Here is a 21,064-nt window from a genome sequence, read left to right on the forward strand (position 1 = left end):
TCATATAAATACAAGAATAGGCTAATTTAGGAAATTACTCATATCTTCTCCATGTGAATGTCAGATTTGAAGACAGGCAGATAAACTAGATCATGGCTCATCATGCCACAGGGTACTCATTATTCTGTGTTGATTTCAGCTAGAGTAGATATTGATTGGAGGGGATCCTTGATCAGACTTTCTAAAACATGCAATTCAATATTTGCACTTTGAATCACATCATCTGAAGATTTGTTTTCTGAACTATATTTTCTCTACATGTTACTCTGCTCAGGTTTAATTTAAAAAAAAATTTTTTAAGGCCTCCCAATGGGTGAGTATTGTAGTTGAACTTGGTTTTGTAAAGTCATAGCTGAAGTTGTATCACCACCACTAAGATTGAATGTTTGGTTCAACATTTTGGCTTTTTGAAGAAGGCATGTAAGCTAAATATATTTCTGGAATCAAATGAAAGCTTCTAGCATTGGTAGGAGCAACCGGTGAATAAATTTCTAATTACTTGTTTTAACAGTGGTATACTTAAAATTCTACAGAAATGGCCATTTGGAAGCTGTCATAGATTGGCAGATCATCAAACAAAAAACATTCTTATTAAATTTTGGTTATGTTAAATTCATCTCCTCCCAATAGTTGGAGGTTATCTGAGCAAATAATAGAACTAGCATAGAAAAAAATACACTCTTTCCCTTTACTCTATATACCTGATCAATAATTAACTTCCAGAGGCTTCTCGGTCATTGTTACTAGTTGAGATTTTCAAAGTATAATATGAAATGAAAAGAACACTATTTTAAGTACCAAGTAATATGATAGACACTGTGGAAACTTTAGCATGAAGACTTACAAACCCCCATCCTAGTGATCTTATGGCAAGACCATGTTGTTTATTTCTCAGAACTAAATTGTTTAGCAAAATACATGGGAAAGCACTATATAGGAACTCATCCTATAGAGAGAGAGGTAAAAAATGAGCAATCTTTTTATCTGCCTTAAAAGTTTTTTTAAAAAAACATGATATTATGATGCAAATGCCTCAAGAACCCTTACTAAGTACCATGAAAGTAGCATTTTCTCTAATTTTTCATGAAGTGTACTGCTTCAAAAGTTTACATTCATCTTTCAGTTATACTAAAAAAGAAATTAATTGTATTAGGGGTTTTCAATCATGTCTTTCAATCTGATAAGCCTGAGGATATTTTTAGTGAGTGGCCCTAAAACCACTCCTCATCCCAAAAGTGTTTGTATTGCGCCTCTGCTACCTCTTCTGGAGTTATAAAAAGTGGGTGAAAGAATATGAGTGGAGAAAAGTAAAGATATTTGCAGATTATAGATAAATGTTTGACATCTACAACTTCCTGGATATGCATATATCTTCCTTTTTCTGAGCACTTTTACTAAAAGTCTACTCACTATCTCCTGGCCCACCACATTTCAACTCTGTCAACTTGGTCTAAAGACTTCAATAAAAATTTAATCTTCTCTAAGATAAGATTGGAGACAAGTTTCTAGAAGTTTGATTCTAGGATCTTAGTGTGATTTCCATGAGTTTAGATCTATAGAGATTAGATCATTCTATATAGCACATAACCAGTATGATCAATGGTTGCCACATTAAAGTTAGATAAGAATTGTATCTAAGTATTATTGATCACTTACAATATGAAAGGGACTATTCTAAGCAATTTTCATATATTATCTCATTTTAATTCTCAGAACAACTCAGTGATATACGTGCTATTATCCGTATTTTACAGATGAGAAAACTGAATGTATTAGTCTCTGTTGCTTGTAATAGAATACCTGAACAGGTTAATTTGTAAGAAAATCAAATTTATTTCTTACAGTTTTGAAGGCTGAGAAGTTCACAGTCCAAGGGGTGCCTATGTTGAGGGCCTTCTTCTTGTTAGGTTCTCTGTATGGAGTTCCGTGGCAACCAGGGTATCACAAGGCGAGAATGGCAAGAGGACCTGTTAAGGTGCTCACTTGCTCTCCTTAAAAAGCCACCAGTCCACTCCCTGAGAACCCATTAAACCATTAACCCATTACTCCATAAATGGATAAACCATTCATGAGGGCACAGTCCTCAGAACCTAAAACCTCTAAAGGCTCCACCTTTCAACACTGCTGTAAGTCTGATTTCCCACCTTCATAACACTGTTACAGTGGGGCTCAAGCTTCAGTGAGTTTGGGGGAACATTCAGTCTGTAGCACTGAGGCACAGAGAGCTAACAAAGGAGTCCAAGTTCACATAGATACCAAGTAGCAGAAGTGGGATTTCAACCAGATAGCCTGTTAATAAAGCATGTATTATTAACCACTGACATATTACTTCCTGAGATACTATGATATTTTTAAATTAACTTATAGCTTTCCAAATAATTCCTGATTGATAGGATGTTATTCAGGAAAAGCATTTCTGTCCTTATGAGGATTCCAAGCATGAAGTAAAATGCTGATACATTGCTTTTCCATACATTTTCCAAAGCCAGGCAAGCTCACTAGAACAGGACTTAAACTGGGATTTTAAATGTATTTAATTGTTTTATTTTGTTGTAAAATATGTTTGATTATATTTACCTGATGCCTAATTATTAAAGTTCTTGTCAATATCTTCATCTAGCCTCAACCTCAGGGACATTGATGGATTTTCTGATGAATTATTATAAATTACATCATGCAATATAAATGCAAATTATTAACCTTCTTTAGATATGATACTGTATGTTTAATACATAGTGATACTGATTGTTAAAATGATTTAAGTTCTTTTTTTCTCCAGCTTTTTTGAGATGTAATTGACAAATAAAAATTGTATATATTTACAGTGTACAATGTGATGATGTGACATACATACACATTGAGAAATAATTACTGAAATCAAGCTGATTAACATATATGGCATTTGTATGTGTGGTGAAATTTCAGTTACAATACAGTATTTCTAGCTATAGTCACCATGCTGTATATAAATGATTTAATTTCTGTTTTTATATTTATTAATGAAATTTATTCTAGACCTTTAAAGGAATAACATTTTTATTCTGGCATTAATGTTATTTAGACTGTGAAAACTTTAAATTGCTACTCAGTCCTAAAGGACTCACTTTAGCTTTAATTTGGGAGAAATAGTGTCATCTTACCTTCTTGATTTCATGTGTCAAAATTTTTCAAAACGTATAAATCTGTAAAGAAGACATCTTTAGTATACTCTGGGCAACGGTGAATTGGAGCCCTGCTAAAAAAGCAAGATGTCCGAGAGCCTAATCAGCATGTTCAATTTCATTGACAAAAAGAGTTCTGTGTACATGGGAATATGATTTTCAGATTTTTTATAATCAATTTCTTCACAGGGTGAGGCTCTATTTTAAAACTACAACAGGTGAAAAGCACATAATTCTACATCCATTATTAAAATGCTGTTGTTTTATAGGTGAGGAAATGTTGAAAGTTGATTTTTTTTCCATTTTTGTTTTTGTAGATGTTCGAAGAAGAACAATTTATGAATACCACCGAGTAGAGCTACAAATGTCAAAAATCACCAACATTTCAGCTGTGGAGATGACCCCCTTACCTAGTACGTTAGTATATGAACATAGGTAGAAAAAATGATTTTCAAGTGTGATGATCTGATCTGTTCAATAATTATAGTTACAATAATTGTGTTAATTATGTAATTAGAGTTGTGCTTAGCATGCATGGGTATTTTGATCCTGAGTGTATATGCAGATAGATGGTGATTTTTATTTTGGTTGAAAAAATCTTTGTTTCCCCCCACACTGCCAATTAGCCTTGATGAATGTATTCTCTCCTGTTTCTTAGCATGTCTCCAGTTTAATGGTTGTGGTCCCTGTGTATCCTCTCAAATTGGCTTCAACTGCAGTTGGTGTAGTAAACTTCAAAGGTAAAAAATAATAATAAAACAAATTTTAAAATTTTAAGAAGACTTGTTGCCTGTACATTCTCATTGAATTTTAAATGTATGTCAAGTGTATGGTTCATATGTATAAAATATACATGAGGGGTCTTCAAAAAGTTCTTGGAAAGATATGTATTATCTAATTCTATCTTTTCACAAACTTTATGAAGTACCCTTATATCATTACCAAAATACAAAAAAAAAAAAAAAAAAAAAAAAAAAAAGCTCAAAAGTGGGGATCTGGGGATTTGTTTTGTCTGAGTGCTCAAAATTACTAAGAACCTTTATAGTCAATGAGATCATTATCAGACATACATTTATAATTCTCTATGGGGTTTAAGATACGTGATCATTGCAGTTGAGTCTATGAATTGATGATTTTGGTCCATATTCTGTAGAAAGCATGGTTGGAGCTACCTTTTCCATAGCAAGGATGGATTATAATAATCACATGCACACTCGTAGTAAATTCCTATACAATACCTCAAATGTTATTAGTCTGGATTAGAGATATAATCTGAGGCTGACACCACCTGACCCCTACGTAAATAGAGCACGTGGTTCTGGCCCCGGGGTGTAACTAAGCAATTTAAGCTGCATAACTTACTGGTGTCCAAGAGATTTACTGACTTTCATGAGTGGCAAAGAAGATTTTTCAGTCCCTAAAGTGTTTCGGAGACTGAGTGATCATTTGTTGGAAATATGGGGTGAGACATTTTAAAAAATGTATCGTGTTACTTACGCAACCATTTTATGCATCATTTATGTCCCAAGTGCTGGAAACACAACTGTGAACAATACCGACATGGTCCCTGCCCCCCCGGTACCCCACCCCCATGGAGCTGACAGTGTGTCTAGGAATAAGGTCCTCTCCTCACCTTTACAGTCTATGAAAAATCTGCTTCTTCTCTCAGGTGGAGAACCAAATATTCATGCTGTTAATGAATATTACACCAGGGCTTTCAGTTGTACAAGTAATCTGTCTTATCATCTTCTTACTGTAGCATTTGCTGTAATGATAAAGGCATGTTCAGGAATGCTTCAAAAGTTACTGCAGGACAAAAAATAGAATGCCAATTCTTTGATAAACAAGCCTTAGGAAACATTTTTAACTCACTAACATAGTATTGTGGCTAGAACAGTATTATTTATGATAACCTTTGTTTTGTTTTCCATTTAACGTGTTGCTCCAGTAATTTCCTTTGTGAAATGAATTTCAAATCATGAAAAAGCAAGCAGGCAGTTAGCATTTTTAAAAGTAGATTTTAACTCAGCTGCATATCCAGAGTGGGAGGAACTGGTATAAAATCAAGGGCTTGTGGTTATTTATATAAATATTTTGCTAGGATTCCATAAAGATTACATGCTTATCAGAAGTTACTTAAAATCTGTTAGATAAGGATGAAAGGGAACTGAAGAGGTGACATTTTAATATGTACATTTAAGTAATACTGAGCTCAAAAGAAGTAAGTAGAGGCCCCTGGTTTGGGTTGCATACCTACTGCAAGATCCGGTTCAGCGGGCACCTCCTCTGAGTCTGTGTGAATTGCCCATCCCCCACGTTTCCCCACATGCTTGGTAAACCTCCCTCATCAGCATTTAGCATAAGGCTTGAGAACACTTACTCATTTGTCTGTCCCCTTTGCTAAGCTCTACGTTTGTTAAAGGCAAAAGCCATATCCAACCTGTCCTTATATCTCCATGGCCTAAGAACATACCTGGTACTGCGGAAAAAAATGAAGAAACTAATGAACCATGATTAGGTTCCAAATGAATGAATCATGGTTAGGTTTGTCTGGGACTAAAGAGTTTCCAAGGATGAGGGACTTTCATTGCTAAACCAGAAACATCTAAGGAAAACTGAGACCAGTTGACCACCCTAGCCAGAGTACCATTAGGATAATTCTCAACTAAAATCATGTTATGGTAAATGAAGATTTTGGAGACTCGTCTAGAAACTAAACTACCACTAACCATTTCATTATAAATGTGTGTGTGTGTGTGTGTGTGTGTGTGTGCGTGTGTGTGTGTGTGTGTGCATCTTGGTTTGGTGGAAATATATGTTTAAATTTTCAAACAAGCAATTTTGCGAGTCAAAACATATTCATAAGTTGAAATCTGCTTCTACTGTTAACAACCTTCATTTTATTGAAAGATTTCTCTGCCAGAAATTGTGCCCCCAAATTTTCAAATATCACACAACATTTTTACCGCAGAGGAAACTGAGGTTTATAGGAGCTAAGTCATTTGTGCAGGATCTCACAGCTCTTAGTTATAAGTTTGTTCTCGATATCTCACTTGCTCAGCCTCACACCTGCCAGGTTGCCAGTTCAGGAGGCAAGCTAATCTTCATCGCTTTCTGGAAAACTGTATACATACTACTGAAAAACAAATCTTTTTATAGTTGATGCTATAAGAAAATTAAATGGTTTTGAAATTGGCATAAGAAGAATGTAGAGAAAAGTCTACCAAAGCCTAAGACTTTTGCATATTATTAGAAGCATAGTTTCTTTAAGATTAATGAAGAAAAGAGGTGATACATACAAATGAGGAAGAAATTCATCAAAGAACTCTACTTTAAAAACTACCGGTTTTCTGCATGTTACTCTTTGGTGTACCAAAATGTGATTTGAAATTTTGGATTTAAATTTTTTTTGGATTTAAAACCCTGCTTTAAAATATTATTTTTAATTCTTCAGCAACTCAATTATATATGTATGAAAACCTATTTAATTAATTGATTTAACTATGGCTCGTTGCACTTTTGTTCAAGTTAATTTCCCCACTGCATTTTATTAATTTTTCCCCAGACCTGTGAGCTTCCAAACTTCGCTTTGCCTGCCCAGCAGCATCTCCCCAGACGTTAGAGCTTTTACGAACAAATTCAACCAAACAAGAGAAGTCTTATCCTAAGCAGCACGAGAATTGCCTCTCTGATTTTTTTTCTCTGTCATTCTTACTTTCTCCTTTGTGCTTATTTATCCCCGAATGATAATCAGTTGGTGGTAATTACTGAGCTCCCAAGTTGGGCTTGCTCTAAAAAGATAAGATAATTTTAATTGATTTGTTTATTTCCTTTAATTCCCATTTTTCAGGGAGCAAATCTAAGATGAAATATTTGTAATAGCTTGCCCAAGGTCTAGGAGAATTCAAGTTACAGGAACATATAAGGAGATTCAGGATGGAAAGTATTTATTTAAAATACTTGGCCCATTTCTTCTACATAAGAGTGCTTTGTTTTCCTCACTGCAAATTGAGGAATTCAATTCACCTATACTTTATACCTTCACTCATTCAAGAAAAAATTTCTGAGTGTCTCTTTTCAAGCTACTGTCTAAGATTTTACATTCAGTGGTGATAAAAGAGAGACAAAAATCATTTCCTTAATAGAGCTTACATTTTTAGTATATGGAGAGATAGATTTTAAGCAAATAGATACATCGGAAATAGAGTTTGTAGTGATGAGTGCAATGGTAAGAGAAATAAACAGAGAAATGTTGAGGGAAATATAGCAAAACTGATAAGAATAAAAGGAGTTTACTTGTTAGTATCATTTTTAAGCAACCTTGCCCTTTTGAAGAGACCTTGATTTGGTCAGCCATCACATCCAAAAGTTTGTTTCTTTAATCAAAAATGTCTTTGGGCTCTTAAAATATTTAGTCACTCATCCATTTACTTAACAATGTATTAAGTACTTTCCACGTATCAAGTGCTGATGTAAACTTTGAGATAGTTAAGAAAAATAATCAAGGATTATTTAAAACCACAGCTCTCATAATGCTTGGAGTTTAGCTTAGTAAGCCAGAAAATAAATGAGTTGGAAATTAAAGAGAAAAGTCAGATGGTGATGAGTGGTCTGCTGAGTTTTAAAGAGCCAGTAGTTTCTTTGCACTCTTAGCCAAGAAAGGCTTCTCAGAGCTGGTAAGAATTAAACTGAGATCAGAGTGATGAGGAGCGAGCTATACCAAAGTGAAAGCAAAGAGCATTTCAAAGGTTATGACAAGTGCAAAAATCCTGTGGTAGGTACAGGCTTGGTCTGATGAGGAAAGGCAAGAAGCCCAGTGATTTGAGAGGATTGTGAGCCAGGCAGGCAGGAAGAGTGGTACCAGATGAAGTCAGAAAGGTAGCCACATGCTGGGACATGGGTGGCTTTGTAAGGCAGGAAGGGTTTTATTCTCAGGATGATGGGAAGCTTTTAGATTTTAGAACTTAAGCAGAGGAGTGATGTGATTTTATTATATTTTTTAAATGCAACTCTGGCTGTACCAAGGAGAATAAGTTAGTTGGTTAGTTTGTTTGTTTTTGGAAGGGGGTGAGCAGAATGAAAAGGAAGAGAATAGTAAGGAGTGTGTGTAGGAGTCTACAGGAAGGATGGTCATAGCTTGGACAGGATGATAATTATGGGGATCTGGAGAAATGAATGAATACACAGTATGTTTTGGAAGATGACAAATTACTTCCTAATGGGTTAGAAGTGAAGGAAAAGGGAAAGATGCTTCTTAGCTTTTTATTCCATCCATGTGATGGGTTGCGGTACTAAGTTTTTGAGAGAAGTAAAATGGCATAAGAAACAGAAACTAGAGTAGTGAGAAATAAAGAATTTAGTTTGGGACAAGTTAAATCTGAGATGTCCATCAGACTTCAAATGGAAACGTCGAGTATGTAGGGACACATAAGCCATCTATGTATAGGTCCTGGCTAGAGGTTCAGATTGGAGAGTCATTACCATATAGATAGTGTTTAAATTCATGGGTTTGAGTGAGATCAGCTGGGGAGAGTGTAAATTGAAAAGATCCTAAGAAGTTCCAGGAAACAAGCTTCTGGCATAGCATAATGAGATATGATGCTAATTTTCTTTTCTTTTTTTTTTTTTTTTTTTTTTGACCAGTAAGGGAATTGCAACCATCTGCACGGTGTGGTCTGCACCACGCTCAGCCATTGAGCTCACCGGCCATCCCTATATAGGATCCGAACCCGCAGCCTCGGCACCACCAGTGCCACACTCTCCCGAGTGAGCCACGGGGCCGGCCCTATGATGCTAATTTCCTATTACCTAAAACTATTTTTAAAATATATTCATATACATGTATGTTAGTATAAACAGAGAATACCTCTGAAAAGATACACGAGAGATTGCAACAATATTTGTCTCTGGGGAAACTGTAGTGAACAGGGACAGGCATGAAAATGAGTGTTAGTTTTCATTATGGACTGTTTTGTATGATTTGAATTTTTGTCACGTGGAGTTTAGAACAACAGGATGAACCAGCAGAGGAGAAATAAAGGAATATAAGTTCCTTTAAGGAGTAGAAACACAGTCTTACTCATTTTAGTGTCTTCCACATTACCCAACGCAGTGCCTGGATTAACATTGACATCAAACACATGATTGGACTGAATTATACAGAAATTTGAGGCCAGAAATTTCCACTTTGAGAATTCTAATTGTTCATTTTGGCTATTACCATCTGTTGGATTTTCAATGTCAATCAAATTACTATAGAAAGAACTAGACTGACACATGGCATAAAATGTCAGCGTTCACAAGCATGTTGAACACTCACTTAAACTCTTGGCGCTATTCTTGGTGCCACACCTTAAAAATTTTTTTCCACTTTATATTTTCTTAAATCCAATCAAAATACTGGTAAAATTACTGAGATTGGTACTGGTAAAAATCTGGGAATAAACATATTCCATGATTCGGTCCTTTAAAAAAAGAAACAGAATAGGTACACCCAGTATTTGTGGAACAGTGGTACAGCATTTATCTAAGAGGAAATAGGAAATGACAGAAAGAAGATATTTTCTAACAACTCCTCTCTATTGTTTTTGATCTTGTTATTTCTATTGCATTTCCTAAGTTTACTCTGACACTAGCCAGTATTTTCCATTGAATGAACTGGATTCCTTTGCAGTAACAAAAAGAGAAAGAAAAAGAAAGTACCATGAGTAATACACAGTATTTCAAAAATTTTGAAGTCAGAAATACTGGCTAATTACTCATTAACAATATGAAATAGTGTTATCAATCAAAATTAATTAAGGATGAAAGAAACCTTTCTTACATAGGCACAGCTAATTTTTGAAAATAGGATGAATTCGACACATAGACTCATTTAGGTTACAGAAATTAAACTGCCAATGTTTGGAAAGAGAGAGATGCAGAGAACAAATTTAAATAGTGCAGCCAATCCAACCATTCCCCAGTCAAGAATCTTGTGCTATGGAGTAACAGCACCAGGAGGACATGAATATGCTTTTTTCCTTTGGTTTTGTTCCTACTTGTCCCTGAAAGTGGTCACATTTGCAGCACTGTGACTCTAGTGTTTAAAGAAACAATGAGTATTTTTCATACCATATGGTTCCAAAAATAAACCAACAACTTTATATAGGGTCAACTAAAGATCACACAGTCCACTGTGACATTGCAGGAAGAACTTGGCTAGTTATTAATAAGGGATAATGAGTCAGTCTTCTGAGAGATGCCATATTAAGGGAATTCTGAACATATTTTGATTCTGTGATTTCTGCCTATTTACTCACCTCAGAATCTATGCTTCAAGCAAGGGGAACTCTCTTGTCATTCTCCGGGGACATATAAAGCATTCTGTTGGTCTAATTTAGCTGATTTGGCTATAAGGCTTAATTTCGTCCAAGATTTTAACATTGAAAGGAGAGAATGAGGAACCCACAATTATTGAATAACAAGCCAGACACTTTTGGAGTATATGGCCAAGATTGAAATTTGTAAACTAAGATAAATCAGTAGTTAGAGTAGGTATAATTGTACCTGTTCAAAGGTACTTTTATATCCTGGACAGTGCCATAGCCTATAACCCTTTTAACATATTTGAAGATACTTGTGGAGTATCCATTTACGTGATTTTTTGTACATAAGGAAATTTGTTGGCTTTGGTGATTATGTGTAAAATTCATACCTAATAACCAAATAGAAGCCATATGGGAAATCTGGGAGCCCTGATCCAAAATTAATTACAACCATAGGCTTATTTGAATGGATTGGGGTAGGATAAGGTTCTGCTTGTAAATGCACCTACTTTTTAAATGGACGTTTAGAATTTACCAAGCTTTAAGTGTTTCACAGACTTTTATTGTTTCAGTATGCTGACTTTCTTTCAAATTGAAATCTTCTCTAGTTGTTTATCAAAATTACTGGTTACTGATATTTTGGTAGCCAAAAGCTTACTATTTTCAATGTGTAAATTGAACACCAGATTTAAAATATAAAATATGAACCTACTTATAACTCTAACAAAATCCATTTTTTTGTCTTTCATAGAAAGTATATCCTTGCTGAAATATCAGATCCAATGAAATTATTTAATCGAAGACAAATTAACTGGAATATTTTATTGTCATGCTGCCTCGTTGTCATAGACAGGAAGAAAGCTGTCATTTCTGAATGAAGGCCTCAGACAAACACTAGGCTTTAATTCTATATAGTCAGGAACAGTGTATAAATTGCCTGTAGATCTAAAACTGGTGACCACGCCAACCTAAGTCTAGATTAAATGAAATCCTTCTCTCTAGTGTGTCCTTTATTGAGTGTATTGGGCTTTTTGTGTCAGGAAGTAGTTAACAACCAAGCAAACCAAGGTTCTAGAGCAGCCTAGAATTGAGGGAGCTTCTTATTCAAAGAAATAAGAAACCCCAAGATTATTACTAGAAAGGCGGCCATGTATTATGGTCTGAGGTGAATTAAACTGAATGTCTGGATGGGTACCTAGTGGGACAGACATCATAAGCAAATGAATCTTGGACAAAGCATTAAAGCTCATTTACCCTATATCCTGAAATGTGAAATACATATGTCTTCTAGGTATATCTGACCCTTACATTCTTTAAATCAGAGTGGATTCAATTTCAGTGGATTCAATTTTAGTTCCCAAATACTAATACAGTTAAGAATTGCCATGGTATCTTGTTAAGACACACATTCCTCTGCAGCTCACTAAGGATTTATACTCAGTAGGTCCAGAGTGGATCCCAGGGATTCAACTTTTTAATAAATCTCTTCAGGGTATCCTGAGGTAGTTTGAGAAGAATATGGTGGAAATGCTAATCCTGCATGTCTGAGCTAAGAGTTCCATAAGCCTGCAATGGTTTTGCCAACGTTGTGTGGAAATGTTTATTCTTCATTTGTAGTTGAGAAAAAGAGAAGACATTCTGTAGATAAAAATATTTGTTGTTAAAATATATTACTAGCTTTTTGGATATATATATATATATATTTTTTTTTTTTTTAAGTAGTGTTGAACTGTGTATGTTTGTATTTATCTATCTATCATCTATTTTGCATTTTGGTCTCTTTCTCCTTTTGGCCACTGGGCCATCTGCCTGTCTCTAATGATAGATGTGGATACAGAATAGAAACCAGCTTTTCTTTTTCCAAACTCTTTCTGTTTCAAAAGAAATAGGTGCCTGAGCCAAGCCTTCTGATAACCAAGTCCCACCTGAAATATTAAGGCATTCTTTTAAGTCACCTTTGATTTTCCAGCTAGTGAATGCTGTGTTTGCTTTCCATCTGAGCACCAGTTGGCAAACTGGAGATAAACTCTGTAGAATTATATAGCATCACATATGTTTATAACTGCTTTTTCAAGATGATCCAAGTGATTTTAAAGTTTTGTTTATATGTTAACCAACTGTGGTGGCTGCATTTTGTATGGTTATAAATTAGAAAGCTAGACTTCAACAAATTCAATCTAACAAACATATATGGAGTATCTAAACATGGAATATCTTAGTGCTAAATTATATATTTCATTTGCTTAGCTTGCTTGCTCTAATAAAATAATGAGTTCCCCTGGGAATAATTAAGAGTTAATTGCCCAAGAATGAAACTGCATTTGTTCAATTTAAAAACAGTAGGTGCTAAATTATTATGAGAAAAAATATGATCCTTAAAGCACAAGGAAATTGAAATTTAAAAGCAAAAAGCAAAGTTCACAGTTGACATGGTTAAAAAAAACTGACATGAAAATTGAATTTTGGAAGAATCTTAGATTAATAGTCTTCTATTGAAAAGGCTGATATTGTGGTAAATGAGAACATTTAATTAAAGGAGTTTATGCTTTAATTGTTTGTTTTGCTGGGAATCTAATGTTAAAATATAAAACATTCAAAACAGCATGTTTATACTCAAGACAGCTCTTTCATTATTTATGTAAGGAAATTATAAAAATATCATTGGGATAGTTTCTGATTTTTCACCTTCTGTTAAAATCTATTTTCCAGTAAAGTTGAAATATGACTATTTCATATTTCTTGATAGGAACATACTACTTATGACTATTTTTGATATTTTTCTACATGCTAAAGAGTTTATTTTCTGTCAAGTCCTGAGTCAGAGATGTAATATTACCCATCAAAAGGCCTGCCCAGAGTTTTGAAAGGAATTATATGCCAGGAATTCTGTCATTCATGGAAAAGTTCAAGAAATTCAGTCATTCAGCAATGCATGTAATTAACCCTGCTATTTCTTTAGTTCTAAGAACATCTAGAGAGTACTTTTCTAAAGATAACAATTCTAGGGCAATCTGACGAAGCTGGTGTACATTATTAGGGAAAACAAAGAAGAAGGAAATCTAGGATTAAAATAAGATTTATTGGTTGAATGAAGATTAGCATTCAAATTTTCCTTTTCTGGGATATTACAGAAAGGGATTGGCAGATTCTAGATTACTGAGACTCATTTTTTTTCTCCTTCCTGAAAAGCCACTTTTTCTTTCACCTCAGCTCTTGAGTTTTTCCTTCAGTGATAATTCATAGTCAAGGGATAACTATTCTCTCCTTGAATCATGACCTTGGCCACAATAATTTCTAATGATAGGTTCTCCTTAAACAATACACAGATTTTATATTCCTAAAATAATGTCTCCTGACCACCAGACAAAACCTCTGTATTGAACCATATCCGGATTAGAATTCATCGTCCTGCACTTTGCTCAACACATAGGTTTGTTTGATCATTGCCCAGAGTTTCTTCTGCTGCTGCTGCTGTCAAATCACAAGAGCTTTAAAATGAAAAGAGGGTTGTTTTAAGGGTATCAATGGCTTATAACTAAAGATGCTTAACATAATTATAATAGCTACTTTTATTCTTCTGTATGTAGTATGTGCCAGTCCTCACATTAAAACCTGTACCACCACTAACAATGTTAATTATGTTACCTCATTCAGTGCTCGCAATTACATGAAGAAGTAAGTGTTAGGATCCCTGTTTTATCAATTAAGTAAATGAGAATTAGGAAGATAGAGAAGCTAGCCCAAGGTCCCGAAACCAGTGATTGGTAGAACGAGGATTTAAGATAACATTTTTTTGAAGGCTGGATGATTGGAAAAATGGAAAAAGTAAATGGTAGGGTTGAAATTTTAGCATATGCAATTTACCAAGTATGTGCATAGCTGGATAAGCAGCTAGGGACCTAAGCAGTAGGTATCCATCAGGAAAAGGGAAGAAGCCCCTCCCTGGCCTACCAAAAAGGTTTTATTAGCTTATGTATACTAACCTCCATTCAAAGAAGCTTGTTGTAAAAGATGCAGATAAATTTTCCCTTAACAATCATTGAGGTTATGTTCATGCAAAACGCATGATTGACAAGATAGAGATTTCATGAAAAAAATAAATAAAAACCATAAATTGGTCAAAGTTATAAAAATAGCACACAATGAGAGTTCTCATGGGGAAAAGAAAAGATTTTTGAATAATCAATTATAATATCATGCAGCTAAAATGGCATAGGAAGAATTTGTTATTTTGTGTGGGAGACATACTCCTATATCATTTTATTCTGCATTGTTTTCTACTCGTGTATCAGAAGGTGGGGCATAAATTTACCTCTGCATCACCCTCATAGACCAGTACACATGGTCTACATTTAAAATTTTAGTCTGCAAACATAAGCCTAGATTATCTACAGTAACAAAGTGAGCAAGAATGCATCATAGTAGGAGATAAATTTATAAGAAAATTTGACTAAAAAGATGTAATGAAATTGAGCACAGAATCTGTAAAGAGACCAACATTGTCTGCAAAGTGTGAGAATCAGATCCATCCCCTAAACACCATGTTCCCAGTGTTCTGGGACAGGTCCGTCCTGATTTTGGCCCAGAGATCTTTGGTCAATCAGCATCTCTTTCTCTCTCAGCCATGTAATGGTTTACCCCATGAATTATATGGTCTCCTTACCTGACACCATTGTGGTATTCTGATTGCCCTCCAATCTCTGCTATTGTCTAAGTTTTCACTGCATTTGGTATATTCAAAAACTCAGGCAGACCTAGTATTTCTAGATCAGTGCATTTATTCTGTGTAATGGAATTCCTGTGAGAGAGACCATATGGCCCACAAGCCTGGAATATTTACTATCTGGCCTTTTACAGGAGAACTTTGCTGGAAATGGAGGACATATAACAGATGTGTTAAATAATGGGGAAAAAAGTAAAATATGTATTCATAATGAACTAGTTGGGAAAAAATATATTGACTAGCTGATTATGAGGGGTTTAATGAAGTAAACAGTGATACTGGGATAAATAATTCCAAGTATTACTTAAAGGAAACAGCAGACAACAAATTAAGGACACTTCAAACTGATACAATAGTGACTGCAAATGAATAATAAAAATGATTTTGAAGGAGCTGAGTTGGTGAGTATGGTGAGCTAGAGGATGGAATAGCCTGAAGATTCAGGTCTACATGTGCATTCTATATATGCTTATATAGCTTTTGCTATAAATATTTTTCTATCTAGGTTAAAGGAGTGTGCTCTAAAATACTAAGTCAGTTTCATTAAAAGCAAATCAAGAATAACTACATATCTAATAATGCTTCTGTTAACATAAGGTGACATTAACTGTATTCTATGAAGCAGAAAATTGCTTCACACGCAAATTCTTAAAATCCTTCTTTTTTGCTGTCTTTAATAAGACATAGAACATTGGTGCACATGAGCTGCATAAAACTCTAATAGAATTAGCATTTAGTAATTTGATATTTTATATGCCTGACAAATCTGATGTTGACTAAAGCAAGGAAATAGAAAAGAACACAATGTTTTGTGACCAGAGAAATTTCTTAAAGTGGAATGAATTTACCGATGCTTTGTTGGTAATCTACATAAGGACGAGGGCCTGGTGCAGTCTTAGAAACTGACCCTTCCAGGTGAGCTCATGGATTTATAATAAAGAAGGCATAACAAAAATTTAAAAAGAAAACAAAGCTTTCTATATACCAAAAGCCACTACTAAAATTACACATTTTATTTTTTAAGCATTGGTATTATTTTAGACTTCTAATATACACACATACACACACACACATGTATAAATGAGGGTACTTGAAAAAGTTCATGGACAAATAGAATTGAAATATAACACAAATCTTTCCATGAACTTTTTGAAATATATATACATGTTTATATACACATATATGTCTATGTATGCATGCATTCAAAATTCTCAAACATGAAGTTTGTGAATGATAAAGGGATCATCTTGGTAAATTGTAGCAAGATCTATAAGTCTTGGAAAACAGTTTCTGCCAAATCAATTTACTTCTTCTTGGAATAATCACTTTTAAGAGTTTAGAACATGAAGCTGAATTTACCATGAACTCTAGACGTGAATGGAGAAACATAATGTTCTTTGATCAAAATACGTTGATCAAATGGAACAATGACTATTTTCAAATTTGAGTGATTAATGTGAACTAATATGGACTACCACATTATATATACCACATATGTATAAAAAGATATTCTAATTACCCTGGAGCTTAAAAAAGGCATCTCACAACTATGATAATATCTCTTGAAGGATATAGAAGTGCTATCAAAAAATAATTAAACAAATGTCTTCTGAGAGACAGTGTTTGCTGATCATTACGAGATTCACTCAGTTACTATTATTTGGCAGTATACTTGCATCTTCCAGGGACATACAGAGGGAGAAAGTTGCTTCTGTTCTCATAGTGCCCTGTCAATATTTTATCTTTTTTTTTTTTTTTTGGCAGCTGGCCAGTAAGAGGATCAGAACCCTTGACCTTGGTGTTAACGGCACCAACGAAGTGAGCTAATTGGACAGCCCTATATTATTAAATTTTAAATGAGCTCATAGTACTGGCCTGAAAGATTTAAGAACACTGTAAAATATAATGGTAACAAGCCTAGATTAATTAATGGTGTGCAATGTACATATGATTTAATAAAATCATTTTTAAACTTTTCCTTCTTAAGCAGGAGAAACATTTTTGAAAATGAAACTCCACATATAAAGCAGATAAGATCATATTGCCATTTCCTGCTCATCCACTACAGCCCCTTTGAGAGCCTCTGCAAAACTAAACGCGAAACTCTGGACAGAGCTTGAAAATCAGTGACCAATCTATGTTTTCCTGGTTAAAAAAATATTAACCTTCCTAATCCACCCACACTTTCTGCAGATCATTTGCAAAGACCCAAAGCAACTGTGATTAGAAACAGTTTGTCTCTTAGGCAATGATAAAAAGAGGAAAAGAAAGACATTCATTTTTCTGAGACAGTTTATTGGTTACTCCTCCTGAAGAGATGGGGAAAACTAGAGTTAAGAAAAGTTTATGCTATGGGTCTCTGAGAAACTAGAAATACTGTCTTTATCCATTTCTCTGTAAACCTCAGCGTTCCAAGTAAAATTTGGAGGCTTATTTATAGTAAGGTAAAAAAATTAGGATAAAGACCTTTCTTTGATAAGACAATTAATTGCTTCATTGAAAGGAATTTCTAGTTCCTCGCTGGAGTTCAACTTTGCTATCTTGGCAGATATTTACTGGTGAAAGGATGGCATTTTACAAAGGCCCTGCACACCTAAACGCCCAAGATGTCACGTTCCTTTTTCTGAGCCAATAACAGCTAAAAGTTACAGCTCTTTTCTGTTCACTTTTCTGCATTTGAAGGTGCTATTTAGGTATAACATTTGATATGACATCAAGAGTTTTTAAGAAAGAGGTCCAAAAATGGAATCCTGAAAATTCCAGTAGTTATTTGTTACCGAGTGTTTCCTTCGGTGGCTCATGACTATGGGGAACATTTTTTCTTTTTCTTTCCCTAAAGATTCACCTCTCACCTCCACTCTACAGAGATAGCAAAGTTGGATGCTTGCAACAAACATTTAGATCCTGAAAGAATTCGTTCATCAAAAAGGGAGGAGTTCTCCTCTCTGTTTTATAATCCTGCCTTTTGTGGTTAGAGAAGCTGAAGTCCTGGATCAGGACTTGGAGCATGTTATGTAGATTTTCCATTATGGATCAGGTTACAATATCTTTTTTTTTTTTAAATAAGAACTTTTTGACCTGTGCTAGGTGCTATGTAGGACACAAAAGTATAAAGTAATTTACATTTTTTGAGCACCTACTATGTCGAACACCAAAAGTATGCTTCATCTACATTATCTTATTTAATCCTCACCAAAACCCAGCAAAGATCGATTTTACAATCTCCACCTTACAGAAACAGAATCTGCAATTATAATTTGGCATAGATCTCACCCAGTAATCTCCAATATTAATTTACCATGGATCACAATTGATGGCAGAGACAAAAACTGACCCCAATTTTAAATATACAATTCTAAACCTTATGCTGTTTCCAACAAATATTATAGCCTCAAGTTTTTGCAAGAGTCAAATGGAAATAATTGTGAGGAATATTGCTAAGTGGGGGTGAGAGTTATATAACTGAAAGTTGTTGAACACAGTTCATGCCAACTATTATACACTCAAACAATGTCAGCAAGCTTCACTCTTTCACTTTCTTCTTTCCATTATGGCCATATTAAATGAGGCCATGTTTTCTTTTTTCTAGAAGTGCCCCAGTAGCATGTTGGAAGTTATTGATTGAGTTGTTAATTTTTAGTTCAAGGCTAGAAGCTCCATTGCTCTTCATGGCTAAACTTGGAAAGGGAGTCAAGTGTGCAAAGATGGAATCCTCATTCCCAATATAATGCAATGTGCTAAATTCTTCAGGATGTGCTAGTAGGCTGTGTAGACACGGGACTCTAGAAGTTGTACATGTAGTTAAGTGGAAAAATAGCAGAATATTATTAATGGAATACTCACTTTGTAATCATTATGCTAAAACCTACAGAAATGATTAATTTTACTCTTAGAAACAATATACCAATAAATATAATCTTCCCTTTTTAAAATAAGCATGCAGCATTTTATTCACGTATATGTAATTTCAAGAAACAAAATTGTCTATTTAATTGTAATAATAGTCTTTCCTCAATAACCATGTGTCAGCCTCAGATTATCATTTATCTTAGAAGAACTTTGGTGTTTCTAAAAAAGAAGCTGAAAATCTTTCATAAATAAAGAGCCAAATTGTTAAAACATGTTTTCAGCCCAACGCTGGCTAGTTGCCAGAGCCATGCTTAAGATCAGTCAATGAAGAAATATTTTCTTCCTAATATTGGAATACTAAGCTTGATTTTAAATGTTAGTAGTTCTTTGTAAACTGAAACCTCCATATTTATATCAATAATTATAAAATTTCTATTAGATAATAAATTTTATGACCTTGAGCTGGGTGCTATAACCTTGACTGGAGATTGCAGTTGAGAAAAGAATACTCCTTGATAAGGGGACATTTCCCTGGGAGGGCAGCTTGCGTTGAGTTTCACTGAAGGTGTTTATGGGATGGGATGGTAAAGGGGACTTCAGTAAAACAGAAGGCAGACAACTAAAGCATGTCACCGATTAGAAAGAAATGATTTGGAAAGCAGTTTGTAGAGAGGAGAGGGAAAGTATCAATGAAAATGTTAAGTCTTTGTTGTTGTGTTTCTGTCTTATCTAAGCCCCAGCATATACCTTCTTCTGGAATTTCTAGAGCTGATCATTTCTTGAACTGACTATATTGACAGACTACTCTGTAACAATACATGTCTGGTTTCATTTGGTAGTATATACTAACCCCAGTGTTTTAAAAAGAAAAATACCTGCAACTTTTAACTTTTTAGTAAACTACAATTTCCACCCTATTCAAAAAGATTATGCACTTAGTTCTGAACATTTAACTCCAAGATATGCTTTGGGTGATAGCTGACCTTGTATTAGTGACTTCCTCAGCTTTTCAGCTTTCCAGCAACATAACAAATGTTAGTTTGTATCTTTGTCCAGGGTTGTTATGAGTCTCAACTGCTCAATAATTCTTATGTAATCTGATGTGGTTGCTTTGTTTTTGCCCTGTAATCCAGCTATGAGTTGCTTTATCATCTTACTTTGCATTCATATAAAGAAGACAGAAGGAAGAAAGCAATGAATTATTTGACTATGCACCCAAAGCTTCCCTTTTCTGGGTCCTAAATTCTTGCTTGATATAGTACAATGTTGATTAGACGTAGTGTCTATTTTGTTGTTTCTGATCTTAGGAGGAAAGCATTCAGTCTTTCACCATTATGTATGATGTTAGCTGTAGATTATTCATAGTATCCTGTATTTATGAGTATAGAATTTTAAAACCTCAGTAGTTAAAAATCCATTCCAAACAAGAGTTCAAATAATTAAGGCATATTCAATAATAAATTTATTCCATGAACACACATATAGTCTAGTTTAAAGAAATCTATTAATGCAATTAGTAGCATGTTACTGAGGATCATTTGGTCATTTTGATAGATGGAAATAAAAATTTGATAAAATTCAAAAGTGTTTCCTAAGTAAAATTGTTAGCAGACTGAGATAGAAGGATACTTATTAAATGCAATGATAAATATGATTTCACAACAATGTAATAGTGATTGCCAATACTATGTAACATAATTCTGTTATCCTAGTTAAGGCACAAAGAAAATGAACAAAGAGATATGACTACTGGAAAGGAGAAACAAAAGTTCTTATTTGTAAATAAAGGGACCAGTTACAAAATAACTACACAGAAATCAATAGCTTTCTATGTCAGAAATAACCATTTAGAAAATGCAGTGATAATAGCTCCTTCACAAAAGCTGAGATAGTTACAAACAACCTAATAATGCATAGAATCTATATAAGGAAAACTGTGAAAATTTGATGAGGCACTTAGATTAACACCTGAATAAATATTTTATTGGATGGAAAGCCAGAATGTATTAAAATATCAATTGTTT

At 34.3% G+C, this 21,064-nt stretch overlaps 1 protein-coding gene across 1 annotated transcript in view; it reads left to right on the forward strand.

Moving 5' to 3' along the window:
- Nucleotides 1-21,064, forward strand: part of PLXDC2 (plexin domain containing 2) — a 401,250-nt gene that overhangs the window by 321,791 nt on the left and 58,395 nt on the right. The window contains exons 8-9 of the mRNA XM_063100052.1: nt 3,479-3,574; nt 3,820-3,901. Coding sequence (XP_062956122.1) covers nt 3,479-3,574; nt 3,820-3,901 — 178 coding nt within the window. The remainder of the gene's footprint in view (nt 1-3,478; nt 3,575-3,819; nt 3,902-21,064) is intronic.

Source organism: Cynocephalus volans, chromosome 6 (genome assembly GCF_027409185.1).
Source record: "Cynocephalus volans isolate mCynVol1 chromosome 6, mCynVol1.pri, whole genome shotgun sequence".
Lineage (NCBI taxonomy): Eukaryota > Metazoa > Chordata > Mammalia > Dermoptera > Cynocephalidae > Cynocephalus > Cynocephalus volans.